This window comes from Oryx dammah, unplaced genomic scaffold, assembly GCF_014754425.2.
Source record: "Oryx dammah isolate SB20612 unplaced genomic scaffold, SCBI_Odam_1.1 HiC_scaffold_3, whole genome shotgun sequence".
Lineage (NCBI taxonomy): Eukaryota > Metazoa > Chordata > Mammalia > Artiodactyla > Bovidae > Oryx > Oryx dammah.
In genome coordinates, this window is record NW_024070187.1 from 16,304,721 (window position 1) to 16,329,996 (window position 25,276).

General features: G+C 41.3%; 1 protein-coding gene across 1 annotated transcript; it reads right to left on the reverse strand.

Moving 5' to 3' along the window:
- Nucleotides 1–356: 356 nt before the first annotated feature.
- Nucleotides 357–11,719, reverse strand: OSTC (oligosaccharyltransferase complex non-catalytic subunit). The gene is made up of 4 exons (XM_040237494.1): nt 11,497–11,719; nt 6,966–7,059; nt 4,207–4,404; nt 357–931 (listed from the first exon to the last, which is right to left on the reverse strand). The coding sequence occupies exons 1-4, from the start codon at nt 11,633–11,635 to the stop codon at nt 913–915; spliced, it is 450 nt and encodes a 149-aa protein (XP_040093428.1). The 5' UTR covers nt 11,636–11,719; the 3' UTR covers nt 357–912.
- Nucleotides 11,720–25,276: the final 13,557 nt, after the last annotated feature.

Below are 25,276 nucleotides of genomic sequence, written 5' to 3' on the forward strand. Positions count from 1 at the left end.
GCAACTGAGCATGCTGGCCCAGCCCGCTGGGGGGACCAAAAGCCCTAGCCAGAAGAAATTAGGAGAAGACCAGACTAGTCTACAGATGTTTTTATGTGCTCAAAATTGTATTAATTACTGGAAGTGAATGCCTGAAGGGAACGTCATCTAAAACAATCACATTTAAAACAGACATGACTGCGTAGCCCATGCTTGAATATTTACAGGGATATGGAGCTGCCATCTCTAAGGCATCCTGCCACCTACACCTGGAGACTTCAAGATACCAACAGTAGCTTGACAGTTTTAGGATGGGAGTGGATTAATTACAGACTGAAGATTAATACCATCAGCCAATGGAAAAAAAAAAAACAAAGTTAATTAGAAAAATTATTTATTTATGCTCCTTTCATACATCTTATTGTTCCTGAAACAGTCTTCCACACATATCTGAAACGATGTACTGTCACACACTCTGTTTAAAGGCAAAGCACCATTGGTAAAGCTGATCAGCTGTCCAGAGTTCTCAGTTTATGGGATCACGTGTCCTGATTTTACATTAATTTCTGAAGGTCAGAAAAGTCACCTCCAAAAAAATGCTAAGGGGTTTGTAAAAAATAATCATTCAATATTATAGCTATAGAAATGAAGTACATTCTAAGAAATGAAAAAAAAAAAAAAGAAGAAGAAAATGTCACTTAATATCATTGGTACATCAGTGAAGGCCAGCAGGAAAAAATACTGATAAGCTTGTCTCTGACACCAAGACATTCTAGTCCATGCTTTAATATGCTTCCTATGTTTTCACTAGATGTTTCTTTTCTGCTGCTTTTTATCCTTCTCTGTTTTTCATATCTGAGGACCGGTACAGCCTTTAAAATTTCATTAACAGGAGCAAATTCAGTACCTGCTGATTTCTTCTCAAAAGGCACTCTAACCCATCAGATAGCCCCTGTAAAACATAAAATTTATAAACACAAAGAGTGAAAAGGAAGCAACATTTCAAAGTGTCCCAAACAAATTTTATGATGAATCAAAGGACAATCTGAAAATATAAATGTGTGATTCCTCATTATGGTTATTATTTCATATCTTGCCCCCTCAATAAATAAATACATTACTGGGCCTTGGTTCCATTATCCTTCCCCCTCAAAGGATAAATTTACAAACCAATATGCTAAATGACACTAGATGAGAAAAGAAAGAAAAGAAAATGTTATGTAAAAGTTAAAGCTAAGAGTTAGAATCAATTTCCTTTGGACTCTCACAATTCCAACAAGAGTCACAAAGCTTTTTATAGAAAGCAGCTCATTTTGACATCCTAAAAAGCCTAATATTACCAAAGTGTAAGATGGAGGGACCAGGAGCTGTCCATGCCTGGGAAGTGAGCCCTTGCACCCTGCACCTGTCTCTTTAAGAAATGTCCTGATGGTGGGCAGGGGCGTCAGCTGTAGCTGTTGAGCAAGTCAAACTTCACAATGTTCAAATAGGAGATCCTTTTACTAAATGCACAAGGTAGGCCCTGAAATCCACTTTAAATTCAAGTGTTAACAGTCTGCTTTATAAAGTTCCAAACTTTTCCTTTTGCAATAAATCATTGCAACCTATTAGGATCAAGAGGAAAACAGAAAAGCTGTGTAAAACTATCCACATTAAGAAAGGGTTGAAAACATCCTGTCCTCTTTGATGCCTTTAGAACTTCTCTGCTTTTGACCCTGTTTCTAACATGAGTAGATAAGCTTGGGCAAACCTTAGCTTCCTCATCTGTAAAATGGAGTTACATCAAAGATTTAAAGGATTATATAAGAGAATCTACCAATATAGTAACTGCTATTCACAGCAGTAAGCACTTGACAAACATTAGCTATTATTAGTTCAGAGTCTCCAGTTTCTTCCTCTCTAAGGTGGCGGCAAAAAACCGCATCATGGGGCTGATACCTCACATCATGCCTGACACAGCGCAGACACTCAGGAATGTGATTTTCCTCCTTCTGGCTCCTAGACCTACCTGACTCCCTACAGGTCTTGGGTCTACGTGCAGCCTAAGTGATCTCCTTAGAACTCATTTATCCCTTTCCTTCTGCTCTACCAGCCTGGCCGATTCACACTCTGAGCACAGAGATACACAACTTTAATCTCACAACCCTGAGACAACCCAGGGTTGAATAAAAAATAAAAAGGTTCTTAACGTATATATTGATTTTAAAGACCTCCACGTAAATTTGCTAAGGTAATGCCTGATACTTCATAAAAAGCATACTTTAAGACCTAAGCTTCACAAGTACTTAATCTGAAAGAGAACCGATAGGTGTACATATCTAACTGAATCACTCTGTTGTACTCCTGAAATTAACACAGCACTGTAAACCAACAGTACTCCATTATAAAAAAAAAAAAGATTAAACCTATAATAACTTAAAATCTCTGCCAGATAAGTCTTAACAACAATAACAAAAAAAAAAAGACCTAAGCTTCACAGGAAATAAAAGGTTCAAGAAGATTCTCAGAAAAGTGTCCACCACCAGGGTTGGCACCAAGGGAAGCTGCTCAACAGCTAGCTTACACTATGAAACAAAAGAACCGAGGACTCTTTAGGGACAGCTGTCGGTCATCTGCATGTGCTGATATGCAAACATAGGACATTTATCTCTGGATATAGTTACACGCTGTGTTATTCTTCCTTGTAATTAGCGTGTGACCTCTGCTTCCGCATCAAATAAAGCCATCTTTTAATGTTTAAAACTATGTCAGTAAGGAAGGACATCAGGTCTTTTAAAAAGCATAGATCAGAAAATATAAAGCAGGTTGTACCCTTTCACTGCTATTGTTTTCTCAAGGTAACTCCTGTTAATGATATCAGATTCTTGGTGAAAGTGAGTGCCACCCTGGAAGTCTTACAGCATAGCCATCTTTTATCTCAGATGCTAGCAACTTATCTGATGTGAAAAAATTCCTGGTTACTGGTGTTTTTTTTACTGTACTGTTGTTGCTGTCTCATTTATTACATATCTAACTGCTTCTATACGTTGGGACATCAAAGAGAATCTATGCCCAAGATGACACATCCCTTCCTTGCTGGTGGTAGTAACCATACCCGTCATGAGGAATATGCAGGCCCACAGACCTCGCTCATCATCTCTCTGGGGCCTGCAAATATGCCAAAAATGCAATACTGTTTGCATTTTCTAAACCTGTCCATTGTTTCTCCCCACACCACACTCAAGGTGCCAGGTATTAGGAGCTGTAGATGAGGAACCACATCAGAGAGAGGACCATAAAGTCCTTCTTCTTCAAGATTTAAACCTTAGATTTGGCTGCTTGGTAAGTTATAGAAATCAGCAATTTTTTGTTTAGACTATTGTTCTGTTTTGACTACATCTATCTATACCTGAAACCCAGAGAGTATACTCCTGTTTCTCATTTCCTATTGTTAGATCTTAGTCAACTATCTTAGAAACTGGCCTACAGAATGCAGAAGACAAACATTTACATAAATAATTACAAAAGTTAAGATGAAAACAATCCAGAGAATTAAACAATTTTCAAAATTTTTTTCTAAGCAGGAGATAGCTCAGCTCTGTTATCCTATCCTTCAAGTGCCGTTTTCTTTCTTTTCTGGGGGGGCAGCAACACGCCACACAGCTTGCAGGATCTTTGTTTCCCAAGCAGGGATCAAACACAGGTCCTGGCAGTGAAAGCGCCAAGTCCTAACCACTGGGCGGCCAAGGAATTCCCAAACCAATTTATTTTGTTCCAAAGATAACATAAGCTTTCTGCATGAATCTAAATAATGTAACATATATATGAAAGTCTCTTTTCTGTCCAAGGGTTAATCAATTTTCCTCCTATCAATATTCAGAAAGCAGCAGCAATTAATGGCTTGAAAATACTCTCTATTGTTATTAGTGCTACTATGGGAATTCCTCCATAGGTTACAGATTAACCAAAAAGCACTTTTAGAGAAAAGTCTCCATCAGTGGTCACTGATGCTACAGCAAAATAACTGTATTTTCTCATGAACATACATGGAAATAACAGGAAGATCTATTTGTTTCCATTTTGCTACTAACTAACCTTAAGCAAGTCACACATTTCTTTGGTTCTCAAAATGTTCATCTATTTAAATGAGGGTTAAATTAAATCTCCTATGATTTCACGTGATCCAGATAATTATTTTACTAGTTTGCAAGTTAAGATATTGATTATACAAAGCACTGAATAACTTACGGCAGCTTCATTCTCATGAATACTCTAGCCATGAAAAAACTCAATAGGACACACACGAATCCAATGAATAAAAGAAGAAACCTATTGAGTTTGGGAATGTTTGGTGCATTGGATCGGTCCAGGATTATGAAACCTAAACCTCCCATTGTAAACAGGAAGCTGGATGCAAGTCCTTCCATAATATACTGTCCATTTACTCTGAAAAAGAAAGAAAACAGCAAAAGAGTCAATGAAAATGTCCAGAAAAATAAAAAGTTTGTTCCTCAGATTGAAATTCCCATTTCTGCTAAAACATTTTTGTGTTTATTTTTTATTCTTATAAGTGTTCTACCATATTTCTGGCTATTCATTCCAATAAATATTTATTGAGAGCCTATTATGCATCAATTACTGTTCTAGGTTCTGGAAATATAACAATGAACAAAACAAGAGAAAAATCTTTCATCTTCATGGAGCTTATGCTCAAAAAAAAAAAAAAAAAACTTTAAAACTCAACTAACACAACTGTATGTAAAATCAATATGCACATTTTAATTATTAGCTTAAAAAGTGAACTACTATAGGTACATGAACCTTTTACTCAGAATTTTAGTTTTGCTTTTAAAAGTTATTTTATTTAAATGTCTACTATCAATTTCAAATTGTGAAATGGTTAGAAACATTTCCTGAGTTTTATAGTAATTAACAAACCTCTTATTTCAAAGGGAAATTTTTAAAAGCAAGTTTTCTTAATTAAGGCTTCATGAACTCCACAAAGAGTTCCAGTCACCTATAAACGTTTAAGTTCTTGTATATACGGGCGTGTGATTTTTCTAGTGTGTGCGCGTGCTCAACGGTGTCCAGCTCTTTGCGACCCCAGGGACTGTAGCCTGCCAAGCGCCTCTGTCCACAGAGCTCCCCAGGCCAGAGCACTGGAGCGCACTGCCGTGTCCTCCAGGGCTCCTCCCGACCCAGGGGTCGGACCTGAGCCCCCTGCATCTCCTGTGCCGGCAGGCGGAGTCTTGACAACTGCGCCACCTGGGGCATCTCTTTCTAGGGATGAAGAGCTTTCAAATTCTCAAGAGTTCACGGACCCCGAAAGGCAAATTTCTCTGTTAAAGATATGATTTATGCAAAGACACATGTAAAGAAAGTATATGCATTTATGTGTGTATGTATGTGTATATATACATATGTTTGCTAAACTAATTGCTTTAACTGAAAACAACACATGCAGCAGTTTCGAAATTCTAAGTCAAATGTCAACCCTGTGAGAAGCCTCCCTACCAGCAGGATCTCCAGCTACCTGGATTCCCCTTCCCCGCAGAGAACCACAGTAATCTTTCCAGGAATATTCTCTGCATGGAATACCATTCACGTAACTGTAAATACAAATATGGGGCTTCCCTGGTGGCTCAATGGTTAAGAATCTGCCTGCCAATGCAGGAGATGCCAGTTCAATCCCTGGGTCAGGAAGATCCCCTGGAGCAGGAAATGGCAACCTGCTCCAGTATTCTTGCCTGGAGAATCCCCTGGACAGAGGAGCCTGGCGGGCTACAGTCCATGGGGTTGCAAAGAGTTGGACACCACTGAGAGTGAGCACAAACACACACACAAATACAAATAAAGAGCTATCTTTAGGTAGACAGTTACCAAGTGGATTTTATAAGGCAATACAACAAACACTGTTCAAGGGAAATAAACAACAGGAACTCTCAAGTCTCAAATATTTTTTTTCTTATTTAACAGTATAGGGTCTTCCCTAGTAGCTCAGCTGGTAAAGAATCTGCTTGCGATGCAGGAGACCCCAGTTCGATTCCTGGGTCGGGAAGATCCGCTGTAAAAGGCTACCCCCTCCAGTTTTCTGGCCTGGAGAATTCCATGGACCATACAGTCACAAAGAGTTGGACATGACTGAACAACTTTCACTTCACTTCACAACGAACACTGCTCAGCAAAAATAAACAGCAGGACCTCCCAACTCTCAAATATTATTTTTCTTATTTAACAGTATAATCCAGTGGTCCAATTTTTTCTTTTTCGGTTGTGCTGGGTCTTCACTGCTGTTTGAGGGCTTTTCTGCCCTAGCTGGAGTGACTGGGGGCTACTCTCTTGCCGTGGAGCCTGGGCCCTAGGCGCAGGGGCTCCACCAGAGGCAAGGGCTCTGGAGTGCAGGCTAGGCAGTTGAGGTGCACATGTTTAGCTGCTCCGCAGCATGTGAGATCTTCCCTGACCAGAGATTGAACTGCAGTGAAAGGCAGATTCTTAACCATGGGACCACCAGCAAAGCCCCACACATTTTTCCTTCAATGGCCAAACAGTATGTATCTTAGGCTTGTCAGCCATGTAATTTGTGTCACACTTAACACAGTAACTTGAAAGCAGCCATGGATAGTTACAGAAGTAACTGGCTGTACCTAACTCCAATAAAGCTTTATTTACAAATAAATACGTACCCCAGAACTGACCCCAGAACAGCCTATAAATAAATGTATTTTAAACTGACCCCAGAACAGCCTATAAATAAATGTATTTTAGACTGATATCTTCCTTTAAATCAGTGATTATGGCCATCATTGTGAAATATTTCCTAATAAACAGATAATATACTTTTATTCTTGTTCTTGTCCACTTCCTACAATCTCTAAATTTAGCATCTTAAAACACCTATCGTCAAAATACAAATTGACCCAATAGGTTGTGCCATAATTTTAAATATGCAGGCATGCCCCAGCAATCTTCTTTCCCACCATCGAATCATTCAAAATGGTATCTTTTACCTGTAGGCCAAGAAAGCGACTGGTCTCTGATGCCCGTGTTCATCAGTCACCGAGCCGACACTGGGAGGTTCAACAATAACATCATAAATGATTCCTAAATGAAAGGTAACAACATAGATTAGACTGGATTTCTAATTTATTTAGTTTTTATCTGTCTCTAAAGTGAAAGTGTTAGTTGCTCAGTTGCATCTGATTCTTTGTGACCCTATGGACTGTAGCTTGCCAGGGTCCTCTGTCCATGGAATTTTCCAGGTAAGAATACTGGAGTGGTTAGCCATTTCCTTCTCCAGGAGATCATCCTGACCCAGGGTCAAACTGGGTCTCCTGCATTGCAAAAGGAATCTTTACCCTCTGAGTCAACAGGGAAGCCCGTCTGTCTCTAGAGGTTCATTTGTATTTAAACAATATTTCCTTCTGGGGCTTCCCAGGTGGTGCTAGTGGTAAAGAATCTGCCTGCCAAAGCAGGAGACGCAGGTTCGATCCCTGGGTGAGGAAGATCCCCTGGAAAAGGAAATGGCAACCCACTCCAGTATTCTTGCCTGGAGAATCCCATGGACAGAGGAGCTTGGCGGGCCACAGTAGATGGGAGTCACAAAGAGTTGGACAGCACCAAGCAATTGAGCAGAGAAATCTTAGAGCCTGAGTGCTGGAGAAGATTGGGAGCCCATTCATAGAGAGATACTGAAGTTAAAGGAAGTATCTGTCTTTAAAGATGAATTTATATTTAAACAGAACTGCTCTAATGTATTATTACAGGGAAATGAGGCCCAGCTTATCTCCTACACTTCAGATAAACCATTCAGAAATTCAACTCAGTGTTTTTAGAATGACTTGTAAATCAGAATTATCTCCAAAAAGAGGTATTTTGTGACAGAATTCTTTCAGTAACTGTTTCCAAACTCAAGAATGACTGCACAATAAAGGAGATTTAACATTAAAGGCTATTTCTAATTCAAGAAAAAATGTTACACATATGCTTGGATATGTTTCTATAATTAAGAGGTAACTAGAGAATTTTTCTTGCTTAAAAGTAAAATGAGACATTTTAAAATCACATCATTAAGCAGACTGGCCATACTGGAGGCACAAGATCATTAATGTTAATATCTTTCACTATGTCTTAATGACCACTTATGTTACTGCCCATCAACACTGTTTTCCAAATCTCCCACTGTCAACATCTACTCTTTTATCTTCTCCACTGCTTTCCACCATCCTCATTTTTAGCTTTTTTTTTTAAAGCATATCAAGACTGTCTCCCTCACCTCTGATAACAAAACCACCATTTAGGAATTCTCTAAGGCTACCTCATCATCAAATCCACAAACTGGAGCCAGCTTCCATCTTCACTTCCTTCCCTCCAGCTACAGCAGAGGAAGAGTCCCTCCTCCTAACACCATGGGATCCCCTTTGCAATCATCAGGACTCCACACCCTTACCATTTCAAAGACTGTTCCTTTGGCTAGCTCCTCTCTTTCCTGTATTATCTATCAACCTCCTGCTCCCTACATCAACCCTTCCTTGACATCAGATCCTCCTAGTTAACATTCTATTTCTATGCTTCCTTTTGGAAAGGGAGCCAGGCTTCTTTCTGGAAAAGAAAAAAAGAATTTGGTAAACTTGCTGCCTCCACTTTCTCATTTACCCTTCATTCTTTAACTCACTCCAATCTGACTTCTGCCACCACTGCTAAGGTGGCCAATGACCTTGCTGTGGTCAAAGTCAAAGGACACTTCCAGCTCTCATCTTAGGAGCTTTCCTAGCAGCACTCCATCCAGTTTACTAAATCCATTTTCTTGGGGGGTGAGAGGGATGGCTTCTTATGGCTTTTGTGACACTCCTGTCCATGTTTCTCTTGCTCTCTCTCCAGCTGAGCCTCCTCTTCTATAAAACCACTAACATTCAGAGTTGCCTAGGGCTTGGTCCACTATTTTCTTCTCTTTCTACATTCTCTTCCCAACTGAACTTATCCCTTCACATGGCTTTTCTATGCTAATGATCCTCAACATGCCAACATCTATCAAATGTTAGCACCATTAAAATTAGATGTAAGCAAGGAGATCCAACCAAAAGAAAATCAGTCCTGAATATTCATTGGAAGGACTGATGCTGAAGCTGAAACTCCAATACTTTAGCCACCTGATGTGAAGAACTGACTCATTTGAAAAGACCCTGATGCTGGGAATGACTGACGGCAGGAGGAGAAGGGGATGACAGAGGATGGGATGGTTGGATGGCATCAGAGACTCAATGGACTTTAGTCTGAGTAAGCTCCAGGAATTGGTGATGGATAGGGAAGCCTGGCGTACTACAGTCCATGGGTCACAAAGAGTCAGACACAACTGAGTGACTGAACTGAAGCTCCTTAGGGACAGAAATTCTGTCTCTGTTCTTCAATATCTAGCTTATAGGAGGAGTTCTGAAAACATTTGTTATTGACTAACTTCAATACAAACCTCTTTTCTCTCTTCCTATCTGCATACTTGACATTTTCAACTAATTATAGTTGGTCTGTCCAACTATTACATATCCCAAAGTGACCTCTGGATTCACCATTCCCCATCAAAAAACCACTTTATTTCTTTAGTCTTCTCAGAAAATGACACTTCCGCCTACTCAGTGCTCAAACTAGACACCAGTAAAATAGTAAAATTCCTTCACGCCATTCTCCCCCTACATACAATCAATCATCACCAAGATTCTGCTTCCACGATATCTTTCATTATATCTTCCTCCATCTCCGCTGCCACCATCCTAAGTCAACTGTAAAACCCACCAATTGGTCTCTTAATCCCAAATTTGTTCAGACTTTTCCCTCTCCCAGATACTCTTGCCCCAGTCTTTCAGACTTTGGCTAACACGTCATTTCCTCAGGGACTCCAACGTAAATGATGTTCCTAACTCTGATTATTTTTCAAAACCTCTTTTTCTTTTCCTTCAAGGCATTTGTGGCAATCTGCAATGGAAAAAATATTATGGAGAAAAATTCATGTGACATTTCATGTGTCTCAACCAATAGCATTGTAAGCACCAGGAAGGGAGGGCCCTTATCTGTTATAGTCATTGTTCTCTCCAGTACTTAATGCCTACAACTTAATGGGGACTCAGTACATTATTTGCTGACTATTTCTCAGCAATAAGTATTATTTATTTATAAAGGTACACTCAGTATTCAGGTAATTCTCCTGTATGAGATAGCTCATGGCCTTGGCCACTAAAAGGGGTCCTCTCACTTCCTCCAGAAGTTAGGGCAAAGAATCTTCCCATTACAAAAATTGACAGGGAAAAAGGAGCCAGAATGAGAACTGTGAGGTTTTCAGTAAAGGCCCTGGCTCCAAGGGAGGTAAGGGTTACAGGAAAGATTTCTAACAGATGAAGATTTTTTTTAAAAAGCAACATGCATTTTAAATTTTGTTTATTCAGTCCAGCCCCTATTAATGTGCTGAGCAAATGTTAACACTAATTTATGCTAGGACAGTATCTTAGCAACATAAAAAGTATTTTAAATGTAACTTATTTTGAACATAAATTAACTGTCATTATCCTAGATTTGGGAGGAGGGTAAACCTAAAGGTTCATGCTAGAACTAATCCCGCATTTCAAATACCTCCCTCTTCAGTGCCAATTATTCTCACAAAACATCTATGAAAATGATGTCTCTGACTATTCCCTTAAAAATAGTCATCTGCTCTTGCTGTCCCTAATCTGTACAGTGTTAATTTTATCATTTCCAAATTAAGCTCTCCACTTCCCAAAATCCAAAAGTGCAGTAGCACAGTGCTGAGTAAATCATGGAAATGTTGAAGGGGTGGTGGCTATGAACAGACTGCAGCCGGATTGCCAACTCACCACTATATAAAGCGACGCCCCTTTTGCAAAGAACAGGATAAGATGATAATGCAAAAGTGTTCAAAAGTAATGCTATTCTCCTTATTCTTTAAATTCTCCACTTCTGCTCTCTCAGATACGACAGCTTCTGAAGACTTATCTCCAACCTCAAATATTTATCAAAACTGTGGGTTTCGGAAGATTCCATTCATATGTATTGCTGATTGAGGAGAAAGCGACACGAAGCCTTAGGTTTGAACTAACAAATCCAAAGGCTGTTAAGTGTCTACCGAAGTTCCAGGGACCACAGACAGAGAAGGTAGAAGTCCCACACCCTCCTGATTAACAGTGGAAATAGAATGGGCCAGAACAGATTTTCCCAGGGCCTTTATTAAGTAACTCATGGCATGCAATAACAACAGCAACAATCTGGGCTTGAAAAATACGCTATTCAACTCGGATCGTTTGGCTAAGAGGCCAGGAAAGTGAAGGCAACGGGATAGAAAACACGACTCCTCTCAAGATACAAGACAGGGCGTGAGGGTGAAGAAACCTTTGGGCGGTGACCCCCAGAATTTCCCTCCACCCTCCGAAAGGATTGAGAGCAGAGCGATGCTTCCCCTGGCTGAAAGTTAGGGAACTGACGCGCCCCCGGGGCGGGCGGGCTCTCCGCGCCTCTCGGGCCCCAGGCAGGCCGAGTTACCTCCGGTGATGAGGAAGTAAGACACCACCACCAGAGCGTACACCGTCATGGCCGACGGCATGTGCACCCAGGGCGGCTTCTTCAGCTTCAGGTTCGGGCATTCGAGCACTAAGAATGGGACTCGGTACAAACTCTCCATGGTGGCGGTAGCAAGGGACGCTGTCGGCCTCCAGTCCCACGAGCCACCCGGAAACAGGCCCGCCCTCCCTTTCCCCGGCGCGTGCGCAGGGAAGCGACCGGCAGGTCCGCAACGCTCGGAGGTAGAGTGTACACCCCCAGAAGAAAAGGAGGAACTATAAAATGGGATAAGTGACGTGACCCAAAGCTATGTACTATAGAATCTTGTGAAATATAAATTTGAATAAGAAGTTCAGTTATTGCCAACGAATAAACAGGCGAATTATGCACCTTCAAGGACCTGCAGGCCTTCAGACGTGGCCAAGCCGGAGAAGCAGAGGGAACGGAATCTATCTGAGCCCCTCCCACTCACAGACGCCGCGGATTTTGGAAGCTGATTGGACGCGGCGCGCCCTAGGTTCCCAGAGCCAGAGGATGAATGGGGAAGTTTGGGAAATATCTTTCTTATTTGCGGGTTTTTCAAGAGTTTGAGAAAGTCCTAGGTTGTTGAGCTTTTACTTCCTGATGTAGCAGTGGTGATAATAATAATAACAACTGCTAATAATAGTTGCTAAGTTAATATTTTATAACATTTGAAAATATATATCTAATTTAGAGCTATCACAAATGTCAAGAAGACATCGCCACAAGATGCCTAAAGCGAAGACCTTGAAGTGACCAAAATACTATTTTAAATAACCCGTGTCCTCTGCTCTTTTCGTAAATGCTAAAATCTTTCAGGCCGAAAATCTTGAAATCCTCCTGGTTTCTCTCTTTATGAACCCTCCATGTCCAAAGTATCAACAAATCTTTTTGGTCGTACTACTACTACAAAAAAAATCTAATTCATCCACTTCTCTTCATTCCGTATTTACCACCCTAGTGGAAGGCACCATCCTACATAGCCTGGGCTAGACATTTACAATCCAAGCGGATGAAAATAATTGATGGAGAATTTGTCTTTGGGGATGGACTAGATGGCCTAAAAAGTTTTTTTGTTTTCTGTTTAGTTTTTCTTTTTTATATACTCTTAAGACTCTGCAAATATCTGTTTCCTTTTGGGATAAGAGTTCACAGTGACTGATTATAAATCCAGCACAGACTGACACATTTATAATTGAGCCCATGTTTTTATGTTTTTGTTTGTTGCTGAGCTCATGATTTTTTACAGGATGGCAATCATTGGTTCTGCACTTTCAATGACTCAGTTAATGAGAAATTGTTTCAATACCATAATAATAAAAAATACTTATAAAATGCAGTAGCATCTAACTCTAAATATAGATGAGGCTTGCTGCCCTTACTGTTTACCAGAGACAGTCTGCAATGGCACCCCACTCCGGTACTCTTGCCTGGAAAATCCCATGGATGGAGGAGCCTGGTGGGCTGCAATCCATGGGGTCTCTAAGAGTCCAACATGACTGAGCGACTTCACTTTCCCTTTTCACTTTCATGTATTGGAGAAGGAAATGGCAACCCACTCCAGTGTTCTTGCCTGGAGAATCTCAGGGCTGGGGGAGCCTGGTGGGCTGCCGTCTATGGGGTCGCACAGAGTCGGACACGACAGAAGTGACTTAGCAGCATTAAGGAAGGTATGTTAATCGTAGATTATGAGAGAGCCACTGCTGCTGCTGCTGCTGCTGCTGCTAAGTCGCTTCAGTCGTGTCCGACTCTGTGCGACCCCATAGACGGAAGCCCACCAGGTTCCTCTGTCCCTGGGATTCCCCACGCAAGAATACTGGAGTGGGTTGCCACTTCCTTCTCCAATGCATGCATGCATGCTAAGTCGCTTCAGTTGTGTCCGACTCTGTGCGACCCTATGGACAGCAGCCCACCAGGCTCCTCTGTCTACAGGATTCTCTAGGCAAGAATACTGGAGTGGGTTGCCATTTCCTTCTCCAGAAATTCCCATAGATTTATAAATAAGGAAAACTTTGAAACAATTAAAAATATGTTGCCTTGAAAAAAATAAGAAAAAACATATAAATTAAAATTTTTAAGCTTCCTTCATATCTTCTAAAGGGAAGCTAATAGTAATTAACCACCTCTTGGCAGATATTATATTGTCATTTACATTAGTTCTTACTTACTCTTCATGACAATTCTATTAGGTAATTACTAATGTCACCACTTTACATATGACAAGACTGAAGCTTGGGAAGTAAAACAAATTCAAAAGGCATATTACGTGTTTGCGTATGAACTAAATGCATTTGCCCTAACATAAAGCAGATTTAAGATATTTGAAATGAAACAAGTTTATATACTTATCCTTCCTTTTATATATCTTGGGGCCAAATAAGTCATATACACTGTGGATAAGACACAGAAGTTTTAAAAAGTATCAACTTTCTAATAAAAAATAAAACTAAAGTCAGAACACATCAGTTCAGTTCAGTCGCTCAGTCGTGTCTGACTCTTTGCAACCCCATGAACCGCAGCACACCAGGCTTCCCTATCCATCACCAACTGCTGGAGTCTACCCAAACCCATGTCCATTGAGTCCATGATGCCATCCAACCATTTCATCCTCTGTCATCCCCTTCTCTTCCTGTCCTCAATCTTTCCCAGCATCAGAGTCTTTTCAAATGAGTCAGCTCTTCGCCTAAGGTGGCCAAAGTATTGGAGTTTCAGCTTCAACATCAGTCCTTCCAATGAACACCCAGGACTGGTCTCCTTTAGGATGGACTGGTTGGATCTTCTTGCAGTCCAAGGGACTCTCAAGAGTCTTCTCCAACACCACAGTTCAAAAGCATCAATTCTTCAGTGCTCAGCTTTCTTTATAGTCCAACTCTCACATCCATACCTGACTACTGGAAAAACCATAACCTTGACTATACGGACCTTTGTTGACAAAGTAATGTCTCTGCTATTTAATATTCTGTCTAGGTTGGTCATAACTTTCCTTCCAAGGAGTAAGTGTCTTTTAATTTCATGGCTGCAATCACCACCTGCAGTGATTTTGGAACCCAGAAAAATAAAATCTCTCACTGTTTCCACTGTTTACCTATCTATTTCCCATGAAGTGATGGGACTGGATGCCATGATCTTAGTTTTCTGAATGTTGAGTTTTAAGCCAACTTTTTCACTCTCCTCTTTCACTTTCATCAAGAGGCTTTTTAGTTCCTCTTCACTTTCTGCCATAAGGGTAGTGTCATCTGCATATCTGAGGTTATTGATATTTCTCCCAGCAATCTTGATTCCAGCTTGTGCTTCCTCCAGCCCAGAGTTTCTCATGATGTACTCTGCATATAAGTTAAATAAGCAGGGTGACAATATACAGCCTTGATGTACTCCTTTTCCTATTTGGAACCAGTCTGTTGTTCCATGTCCGGTTCTAACTCTTGCTTCCTGACCTGCATACAGATTTCTCAAGAGGCAGGTCAGGTGGTCTGGTATTCCCATCTCTCTCAGAATTTTCCACAGTTTATTGTGATCCACATTCACCTATATTTCAAATTATTATTGTCATGTCTTTATGCTAAAAGTTTTTTCCAAGAACCAATTCATTATTATTTTTAATACCTTAAACTTTCAAATATTTTCCAACTTGAGTTTGTAATGTTCTACAAGCCAGGTAAAAAAAGAAATCTTTCACAAGTCAAATATGCACATCTATTACCAGCTGTGTCCTAACCAATAATCTTCCTATAGAAAATGTTTTTTTTTAATACAACATAAACTTTGAGACTGAAAACCAAACAAATAATGAATGTAAGCATGGGCATTAGGGCATGCCCTTAAGTAAACAGAATCTAATTCAGTGGGTGATTATTGTATGTAGATGAAGAAGGACAAATGTTGAAAGAAACAAATGCTTGAAACATCATGTATTAATCTGAGCCACCAGCCGGGCAGGAGCAATGTCCCTCTCTCTGCCTGCCCAGCCGCCAGTGCTGCTGTTTTTCAATAAAATCAGAGTTGATGGATTAAAAAAAAACACATTTTGTATAGCAGAGCCCTATTATTTTAAGCTACATATAAAAGCAAAAATGACTAATTCTTGCTGCGCACAATCAAATCCATACTTAAAGGAGGAAAGGAGCATAAAGCGTATCTACCAAGATTTTCATACTTAACGTAAAAACTTTTAATAAAAAAGCCTTGAAGTCAGGAATGGCTCAGCCAGTCAAAAGAGAAGGTAAACCCTACAAGTAAGTTTTATCTTTTGGTGGAGGTTTTTTGGCTGCACAGCGTGCAGAAGCTTAGTATTCCAGCCAGGGATCTAACTCGTGCCCCAGCAGTGGAACCAGAGTCTTAACCTCTGGACCACCAGAGGAAGAGTCCACAAATAAGTTTTTAACTAAATTCTAAACAAACCAGATAATATCAAGGCTATTAATACTACTAACTTCAGTTTATTTAAATATACACTAGAGAGGAAATTAGTAACTTTTTTAAAATCAGAGAATAGTATACAATTTTATCCTTGATTTATTTCCAAAGATATTTTACAGTTCAGATGACAGTCTCTTGAACTATGCTCTTCCCTTCTGGGTTTTGTATAAGCATGAGATTGTTTGTTTCCCCAGCTCAGTGTTTATTGAGTGATAACTCTATGCCAGGTACTGTGTGAATCACTATTATGTATCATGATCTATACAAACTCTTTCTAACGCAATACGAAATTGCAGATTTTTCACTATTCCTGTCATTTCTTTTAAACTTTGAAAATTAGTAAGTAAAACGTAGGTAACATGTTACATACATGCCCATGTAACAACAGAAACACATGTGGAAATATTTTTCTTCATCCTGCTCCTGCTAAGTTGCTTCAGTTGTGTCTGACTCTTTGTGACCCCATGGACTACAGCCTGCCAGACTCCTCTGTCCATGGGATATTTTCTGGCAAGAACGCTGGAGTAGGTTGCCATTTCCTTCTCCAGGGGATCTTCCTGACCTGTTTCTCTGGCATTGTATTTACTGCTGAGCTACCAGGGAAGCCCCTTCTCTTCATCAGTGCTCTCATTTTAGTTCTCCTTCCAGAGGTAGTGAGGATACTGGGATTAGTTTCGGAGTGCACAGTTGAAATAAACATACTCAGGGTCAAAGAATCCCCATCCTTGTTTCCTTTTTTTTTTTTTTTTTTGCCACCCTAAGCTGCTGGTGGGCTTCCCCAGTGGCTCAGCGGTAAAGAATCCGTTGGCAGTTTAGGAGACACAGGAGACCTGGGTTCAGTCTCTGCATCAGGAAGATATTCTGGAGAAGGAAATAGCAACCCACTTCAGTATTCTTGCCTGGAAAATACCACGAACAGAGGAGCAAAGAGTTGGACATAACTGAGCACGTATGCGCGCAGAACTTTGTAACATGTGAGATATTCCTTCCAAGGTAAAGGATAGTTACTGCATCTGACTTCTCCTTCCATCAAGTTGCATAATGCTTAGGGAACCACTTAGGATTTTGGAGGAAACATATACCTCATTTAGTCATGCTATTCCAGTCTATTTAGTGAGTAGTCCAATAAGCTGCTTGTTTTGAGTAAGACCCAGAACAAGCAAAGACTATGCAACAGGTTCAGCCTGCCAGTGTGCTAAACTGCTCTGTTACTTGAGCCTTATGACTCAGCAGATATGTCTGTGGCAGGTAGAGATGCTCTATGAATTTTTTGACAAGCCCCTTGAGGTGAATCACAGCATGAAGACCTAGAGTTTTACAGCAAATCTATGTCATCCTTAGCAGGTAAATAATTTCCTTTGAGAAATAGCTCTGGCTCACCACTGGGTCTTAGTGGAGGCTAAACTATTAATCAAGGGCAACAAGTCCCCATGAAACCTGAACCAGCCACCCCCAATTTGGCATTGTCTGACACACAGAGTTGGACATGACTGAAGCGATTTAGCAGCAGCAACAGCAGCAGCAGACCTTAGTTCAGTTCAGTCACTCAGTCGTGTCTGACTCTTTGTGACCCTATGGACTGCAGCACGCCAGGCTTCCCTGTCCATCACCAACTCCTGGAGCTTGCTCAAACTCATATCCAGTGAGTTTGTGATGCCATCCAACCATCACATCCTCTGTCGTCCCCTTCTCTTCCTGCCTTCAATCTTTCCCAGCATCAGGGTCTATTCTAAAGAGTCAGTTCTTCTTATCAGGTGGCCAAAGTGTTGGAGCTTCAGCTTTAGCATCAGTTCTTCCAATGAATATTCAGGACTGGTCTCCTTTAGGATGGATTGGTTGGATCTCCTTGCAGTCCAAGGGACTCTCAAGAGTCTTCTCCAACACCACGGTTCAAAAGCATCAACTCTTTGATGCTCAACTTTCTTTATGGTCCAACTTTCACATCCATATATGACTACTGGAAAAGCCATAGCTTTGACTAGATGGACCTTTGTCAGCCAAGTAATGTCTCTGCTTTTTAATATGCTGTCTAGGTTGGTCATAACTTTTCTTCCAAAGAGCAAGCATCTTTTCATTTCATGGCTAAAGTCACCATCTGCAGTGATTTTGGAGCCCAAAAAAATAAAGTCTGACACTGTTTCCACTGTTTCCCCATCTGTTTGCCATGAAGTGATGGGACCAGATGCCATGATCTTCGTTTTCTGAGTGTTGAGCTTTAAGTCAACTTTTTCACTCTCCTCTTTCACTTTCATCAAGAGTCTCTTTAGTTCTTTGCTTTCTGCCATAAAGGTGGTGTCATCTGCATATCTGAGGTTATTGATATTTCTCCCAGCTATCCTGATTCCAGCTTGTGCTTCATCCAGTCCAACATTTCGCATGATGTACTCTGCATATAAGTTAAGTAAGCAAGGTGACAATATACAGTCTTGATGGACTCCTTTCCCAGTTTGGAAACAATCTGTTGTTCCATGTCCAGTTCTAACTGTTGCTTCTTGACCTGCATACAGATTTCTCAGGAGGCAGGTCAGGTGATCTGGTATTCCCACCTCTTGAAGAATTTTCCACAGTTTATTGTGATCCACACAGTCAAAGGCTCTGACATAGTCAATAAAGCAAAGTAGTTGTTTTTCTGGAACTCTGTTGCCTTTTCAATGATCCAACAGATACTGGCAATTTGATCTCTGGTTCCTCTGCCTTTTCTAAATTCAGCTTGAACATCTGGAAGTTCACGGATCACATACTGTTGAAGCCTGGCTTGGGGAATTTTGACTCATTGGTAGTGGCTAACCATTTGTTAAATGGATGTCTAAAGGGAACTAAAATGAATACAATTGGAAAGGTGTTGAGGAGGTATTGAAGAGAGACATATGGATAAACCTCTCTGTATCAGCATGAAGTATGAAAATATTTGTACCCCATGTGAATTTCCACAAAATAGCCATGTATGTAGAGAAAGAATTTTAGGTGGATGAGATGACCCTTCCTGTGGATATTAGTCATCTTCTTTCCCCAGTCACTCCTGTCCTTGTCCAGCAGGTCCGCAAACAAAGAGCCATGGTAGCAGGGATGGAAGTTACGCATGGACTTCACTCATCAAGGCTGATCCGGCTAGAGCCACTGCTGAGCGCCTCAACTGCCCACAGCAGAAATCAGCAGTGAGCCCACAGTCTGGCATGGTTCTCCAGGAGGATGAGCCACCCACTTGGTAGCAGGTTAATTACACAGGAACACTTTCGGTAGCACTTAGTTCTTACTGAAATAGATGTTTACACTGGATACAACTTTTCGATCCTTGCCCACAGTGCTTCTACCAAAATCACTATTGTGTGGACTTGAGGAATGCCTTAATCAGTATCATGAGAGCCCACACAGCACTGCTTCTAGCCAAGAAACCTGTTTGACAGCAAATGAATTGCGGTGATTGGCTCATGTTACGGAATTCACTCATCGAGTGCACCATCGCCTTGAAGCAGCTCTGTGAAATGGTGGAATTGGCCTTTTGAAAACTCAGTTATGCCTCCAGATTAATGTCAACACCTTCTAGGGCCAGGACAGTGTCTTCTGAGATGCAGCATGTGCTGTCAATCAGTGATCAGTGTATGATGCCTCTTCTCTTAGAGCCGGGATTCACCAGTCCAGGAATCAAGTGTCAAAGGTGGGAATGACTCCACTCACTGTTACTTCTAGTCATGTACTAGTAAAGTTTTTGCTTCCTATTTCCTACAACTTTAGGCTTTGCTGGCCTACAAGGTTTAGTGCCAAGGGAGGAATATTTCCACCAAGGGACACTTCAATGGTTCCATTAAACAGGGTCAATGTGTTTCTCAGCACTGAATTCCTTGGATCTCTCACAGTGTTGGCACATAGTGTGTGTGTGTGTGTGTGTGTGTGTTAGTCATTCAGTCATGTCCGACTCTGCAACCCCGCAGACTGTAGCCAGCCAGGCTGCTCTGTCCTTGGAATTCTCCAGGCAAAAATACTGGAATGGGTTACATTCCCTTCTGCAGGGCATCTTTCCAACCCAAGGATTGAACCCAGTTCTCCACATCACAGGCAGATTACCATCTGAGCCACCAGGGAAGCCCATAGTAGGACTCATTGAATATTAGTTGAATGAATCAACAAACAAGCAAAGCCTTGGCTCCTCTATCTCTTTTGATCCTTCAGTGCGTCATCTTGACAATGGTGCTTGATTAATGTTTCTTTAGCTTGTCCTCTCCTCTCCAGCTTCCCCGCCATTTAATAGTCCAGACCCACGTTGTCACCTGCTCCAATTCTCTCAACTTTGCAGGCAGAGTGCAAAGATCTTAGAAAGATCTAAGAAACTGAACACATTTCAAAAGCACCCATTAAGACTCCAGCCTTACTGCTAACTAGAGAAGTAAGTTGGATCAGAAGCAAAATTTGGTTTGTTTTTATTCTTTACTATCTCCTTTCTTTTCTATTTCATAGCTTCTTCTCATAGTTTAATACCTATGTTGTGGAAATTGTGAATATACTCTTAAAGCATCTGCCTACTCCTTAGGAGAGGTGGGAACCAATGAGGGCAAGCAATAGAGCTGGTCATAATAAAGTTCACCATTATTCATTCTTCAGGCATTTGTGGAGCAGGTAGCAGAGACAGCACTATTCTATGCAATGAGGGGTGCCTGATTCCTGCCCCCAAGAAACTGGCATTATAATCAAAGGAGAAACACATACCCAATTAACGGCAGTGCTGTCTGAGAAGGGCATGCTTATTGGAGGTTTGCTTTGAGAATCCTGGAGGGAGTCATTATCTCAGGGAGGAAAATGCAGGCTTACCAAGGAGTTCACATTTGAGCTGAGCATCGAAGTAGGAGTTGGATTCTTTTAAGGATCGGGAAAAAGCTTTTGAGGAACAAGGACCAGCCTGAGACAAGAAAGAAAGGTGAGAGAGTACAAAGGAAGATGAGTGGTTGTGTATGACAGAAAGTAAAGGAAGAATGGTTGGGGATACTACGCAAAAGGGAAGGATAAACCTGGATTGTAGAGGGGTTCTCAGGATGCATTTAAATTTTATTACATAGGCAGTTACAAAACCACCGAAACTATGGCTTCATGTTGATGTTTGATAGAAACCAACACAATACTGTAAAGCAATCATCCTTCAGTTAAAAATGAATTAATTAATTTAAAAAAGAAAAAACCTGAAGGATTATTTTTTAAATTGAAATAGTCAGTTGTGTGTTTGAAAGATAGATGAAACAGCAGAAAGACGTGAAGCACAGAGACCTTTCAGGACCTTCATGGGGAGTCTAGGCTGGGAGATGATGAGTGTGTGATAGACTGGGGAGTAGAGAGAGCAGATAGGTTGGTGGTGATGGAAAGATTAAAAAGCATCTTTCACAGAGAAAATCAGTCGAATTTGATCAACAAATAAATACGAGGCTTGGTAAAAATGAACTGTGTAATAATGGCCCAGGCAACTCTGCAGCTTTGTCCAAGAGCTGGACCAAACAGACAGGTTTTCCTGGAGCAGGAGGAGGAGCCTGGCAGAATGGCATGTGTCATGCAGCGCTTACATGGATACGAGAGCCACGTCGGAGCGCTTTCCCCAGGGACTTTGATAATAGGTGCACTCTCTGCCCATCACCCCCAGCCCACACAGAGGCCCCTCAGAGAGAGATGCAGGGAGCAGGAGGCGGAGGGCCTGCCATCCACTGGTGAGAACTGCTGTTCTAGGAGGACCCTGCAGGGTTGGACCTTAGTAGGATTGGGAAAGAGGCTAGGTTTAGAAGTCCAGGAGTCAGCAGCGACTGGGTAATGGTGGGAGCCACACCAGTGGGTGAACTGCTGAAATGTGAAATGGAGCGGGCAGGGCTTTTGTTTGGAGAGATCACAAATTTCCTTGCTGATATAAGCTATGCGCTCTCTTCCCAGAAAAGTGCCCCCACATACCCACCGGATGTGGCTATCATTATAGGAGGTTCACAGAGTCAAGTTAAAAGAGTGAGAGGGAAGAGAGCCAAAGACGATGCCTAGGGAATCATCCGCATGATTAAGAGGTTACTACAAAGTGGATACAGCAAGATCAAAGGGCCCAGGGAGAGAAGGAGCAGAGAAAGCTCAGGAGGGCCAGTCTCCAGCAAATCACATAGAGTGAAACTGAACAGAAGCCACTGGGTTTGACCATTGGGCATTGGTAACTTTTGACCAGTGAGTATTTTGTTGAGTGTACAATATTATGGTGGCTTGAGTAGGGATCTGACGCCATGACTAGGCACAGTCCTAGAATATGGTATCATGATCAAGGTTTGGTGAATTAATTTGTTAATTTCAGTACTATGGTGGCAGGAGACGCCAGACTGCAGAGGAAAGAAGTGAATGGGAATTAAAAAAAAAAAAAAGTAGTGAATCAATATAGAGTCTATCCCTCCCAGTACAGCTGGGTCTGAAGGGAGGAGGAAGTGGTAGCTGAGAGGGGTTTTCAAGGATGGTGAGAACTTGGGCACATTTGTATAAGATGGGGGAAAGAAAATTGTGGACAGGGAGGGACTGAAGGAGAGGGGGTTAAGTAACAGAACAATATTAGGGCCGTGGTGAGCGTGTGTGGAGGGAGCCCCCCAGGGGTGAAGCTTACCTTGGGAAAATTTGAACCACCTAAAGAAAGAGAGGGGCAAGAAGGTTAGTGGCATAAGGAAGTCAGTCAACACTTAGTGTCCTGTTAAGCTGTCATATGTAAACAATCCAATAGGCAGTATTGATTCCACTTTTCCAGGTGAGGAAACTGAGGTTTATAGAGATTGAAAACATACTAAACTCGACATAGTTCAAAAGTAGCCCTGGCTACCTGACTACAAAGCCCACGCGTTTATGTACATTAAAGTTTAAAGGTGCCAAAGAGGGCAAGGGAGCTCCAGAAGCTCACACCTAGTGGCTTGCATACTTTCAGATATTATTAGACAACCTGGAGTGAGTGTTGGGTTGAGGAGAGAGGTAAAGACTTCGAGACAGCCAGTGTGAAGAGTGGATTACTGTGTAACATAGGGATCAGACTTTTAAGAATTAATTAATTAATATATAGAACTAATTAGATATATATGGGCTTCCCTGGCTGTTCAGACAGTAAAGAATCTGCCTGCAATGCGGGAGACCCTGATTCCATCCCTGATTTAGGAAGATCCCCTGGAGAAGGGAATGGCTATAGCCACTCCAGTATTCTTGCCTGAAGAATTCCATGGATAGAGGAGCCTGATGGGCTACAGTCCATGGGGTGGCAAAGAGTCAGACTTGACTGAGTGACTTTCATTCACTCGCTCAGTGATGGTAGTTCAGTCAGTTCAGTCGCTCAGTCGTGTCCGACTCTTTGCGACCCCATGAATCACAGCACCCCAGGCCTCCCTGTCCATCACCAACTCCCGGAGTTCATTCAGACTCACGCCCGTCGAGTCAGTGATGCCATCCAGCCATCTCATCCTCTGTCGTCCCCTTCTCCTCCTGCCCCCAATCCCTCCCAGCATCAGAGTCTTTTCCAAGGAGTCAACTCCTTGCATCAGGTGGCCAAAGTATTGGAGTTTCAGCTTTAGCATCAGTCCTTCCAAAGAACACCCAGGACTGATCTCTTTTAGAATGGACTGGTTGGATCTCCTTGCAGTCCAAGGGACTCTCAAGAGTCTTCTCCAACACCACAGTTCAAAAGCATCAATTCTTCGGCGCTCAGCTTTCTTCACAGTCCAACTCTCACATCCATTCATGACCAATGGGAAAACCATAGCCTTGACTAGACGGAATAGTACTCAATTATTTATAATATAAGTTATATATATATGTGTGTAAATATATACACACACACTCATTTTACTCTAAATTTATTGAAGGAAAATAACTGTAAATCTGTACATTTTTTTAGCTTTCCTGCAAAGCTGTTGCAATTCAATTCAAGAACCATTTTTCTGACAGCTGCCCACATGTAATTCCTTTCTGTGGCCACAGCAGGGCAGAAGTTCTCTTTTAAAAAATCACAGTCCTTTATGGTTTTAACTTCACCCAAATGTATTTTCAATACTTTGAGATTTATAAAACAATATTCACTGGCATAATGAAAAGGCAAACTTATTTAAAAGAAATTGCCTCAATGCCACAATCAAATAAGTGCAATGAAATATTACACAAGTGGAAAAGGCTGCTTCTCACACAGTCAAGCCTATCTTTAAAATGCAAATGGTTTACTCTTTTAATGATGAAACAAAAATCTTGTGAAAGCAGTATTTTCAGATGAATTAAATAGCAAACCCAGGATATTTACTTTTATATTTAGTTGCTTTGCAAATCATACAGACTTATAAAAGCGAGAACAGAAATGTGTATTTGTCTGGCAAGTTTTAGTTATTAAATCCTAAAAAAGGGAAAATTTCTAGCTAAGGTTTGAAAAGTAAACTTAATAGAATTCATTTTCAATATAGAAATTATTAAAGAATAAATAGCAACAGTGGCCTCCAGCACCTTTGTCCAGATGATTCCTGCTTGTTTGGTTTTTTCAAATAAGATCACCTGTTCAGAGTTATAAAATTCAGAGTACAAAGGATTAAAAACATGAAAATCAAATGCCATCTCCCGCTTATCATCTCCTTCCTGTCTCCATCCTTTTTTCCCTGAGAGTAATCACTATTAGTAAATTCTTGTGATGAAGAATGTTTTCCAAAGAATGTTTGACCCCACGATTAGGAACGGCATTTAAAGCAAGAGACTTTAATCTTTTCAAAAGAATGCGAACCAGAATGCAGATCACTATTTAGTTGCACACGTGAAATGTGCCAGTGGCCTGAGAGCCAAAGGCCTGAGTAAGTGGTTCACCACACGGCCGCCACCCCCGCCCACACATTTCAGAGTGGAGGAGAAATCAAAGCGCCTTCTCACCTCCAGAAACGATCTTTCCAGAGGTGAGCTATTTGGGGGACATTTGAACAGCAGCTGCTCCTGCTGTCTGCCAGAAGCCCGGAGAAAAGAGGGTTGTCAGTTCGGTCCTTTTAGGCACTGAAACCGATTTAACAAAACGAAACAATTCTAGCTTGGAAATGACAAGGGACTCTGGAAGACATTGATTTATCCATGTTTGCACACAGTGAAGAGCAAAGTATGCTTTATATATACCGAATAAAATATCTAACTTTTTAAGAATGTTGTAAAATATTTCCATATGTACATTATATCAAAGTACTCCCCCCCCCAACCAAGTTCGGTTGAAAGGAAATACCCAGAGCATTAGGCCCATCAGAATAGATGTCTCCAGTTGTGGTTTTCAGATGCCCTAACGTGCTTCTGCCCAGAACTAATCAAATACAGCTTGGCACTTTCAGGCGGGGTG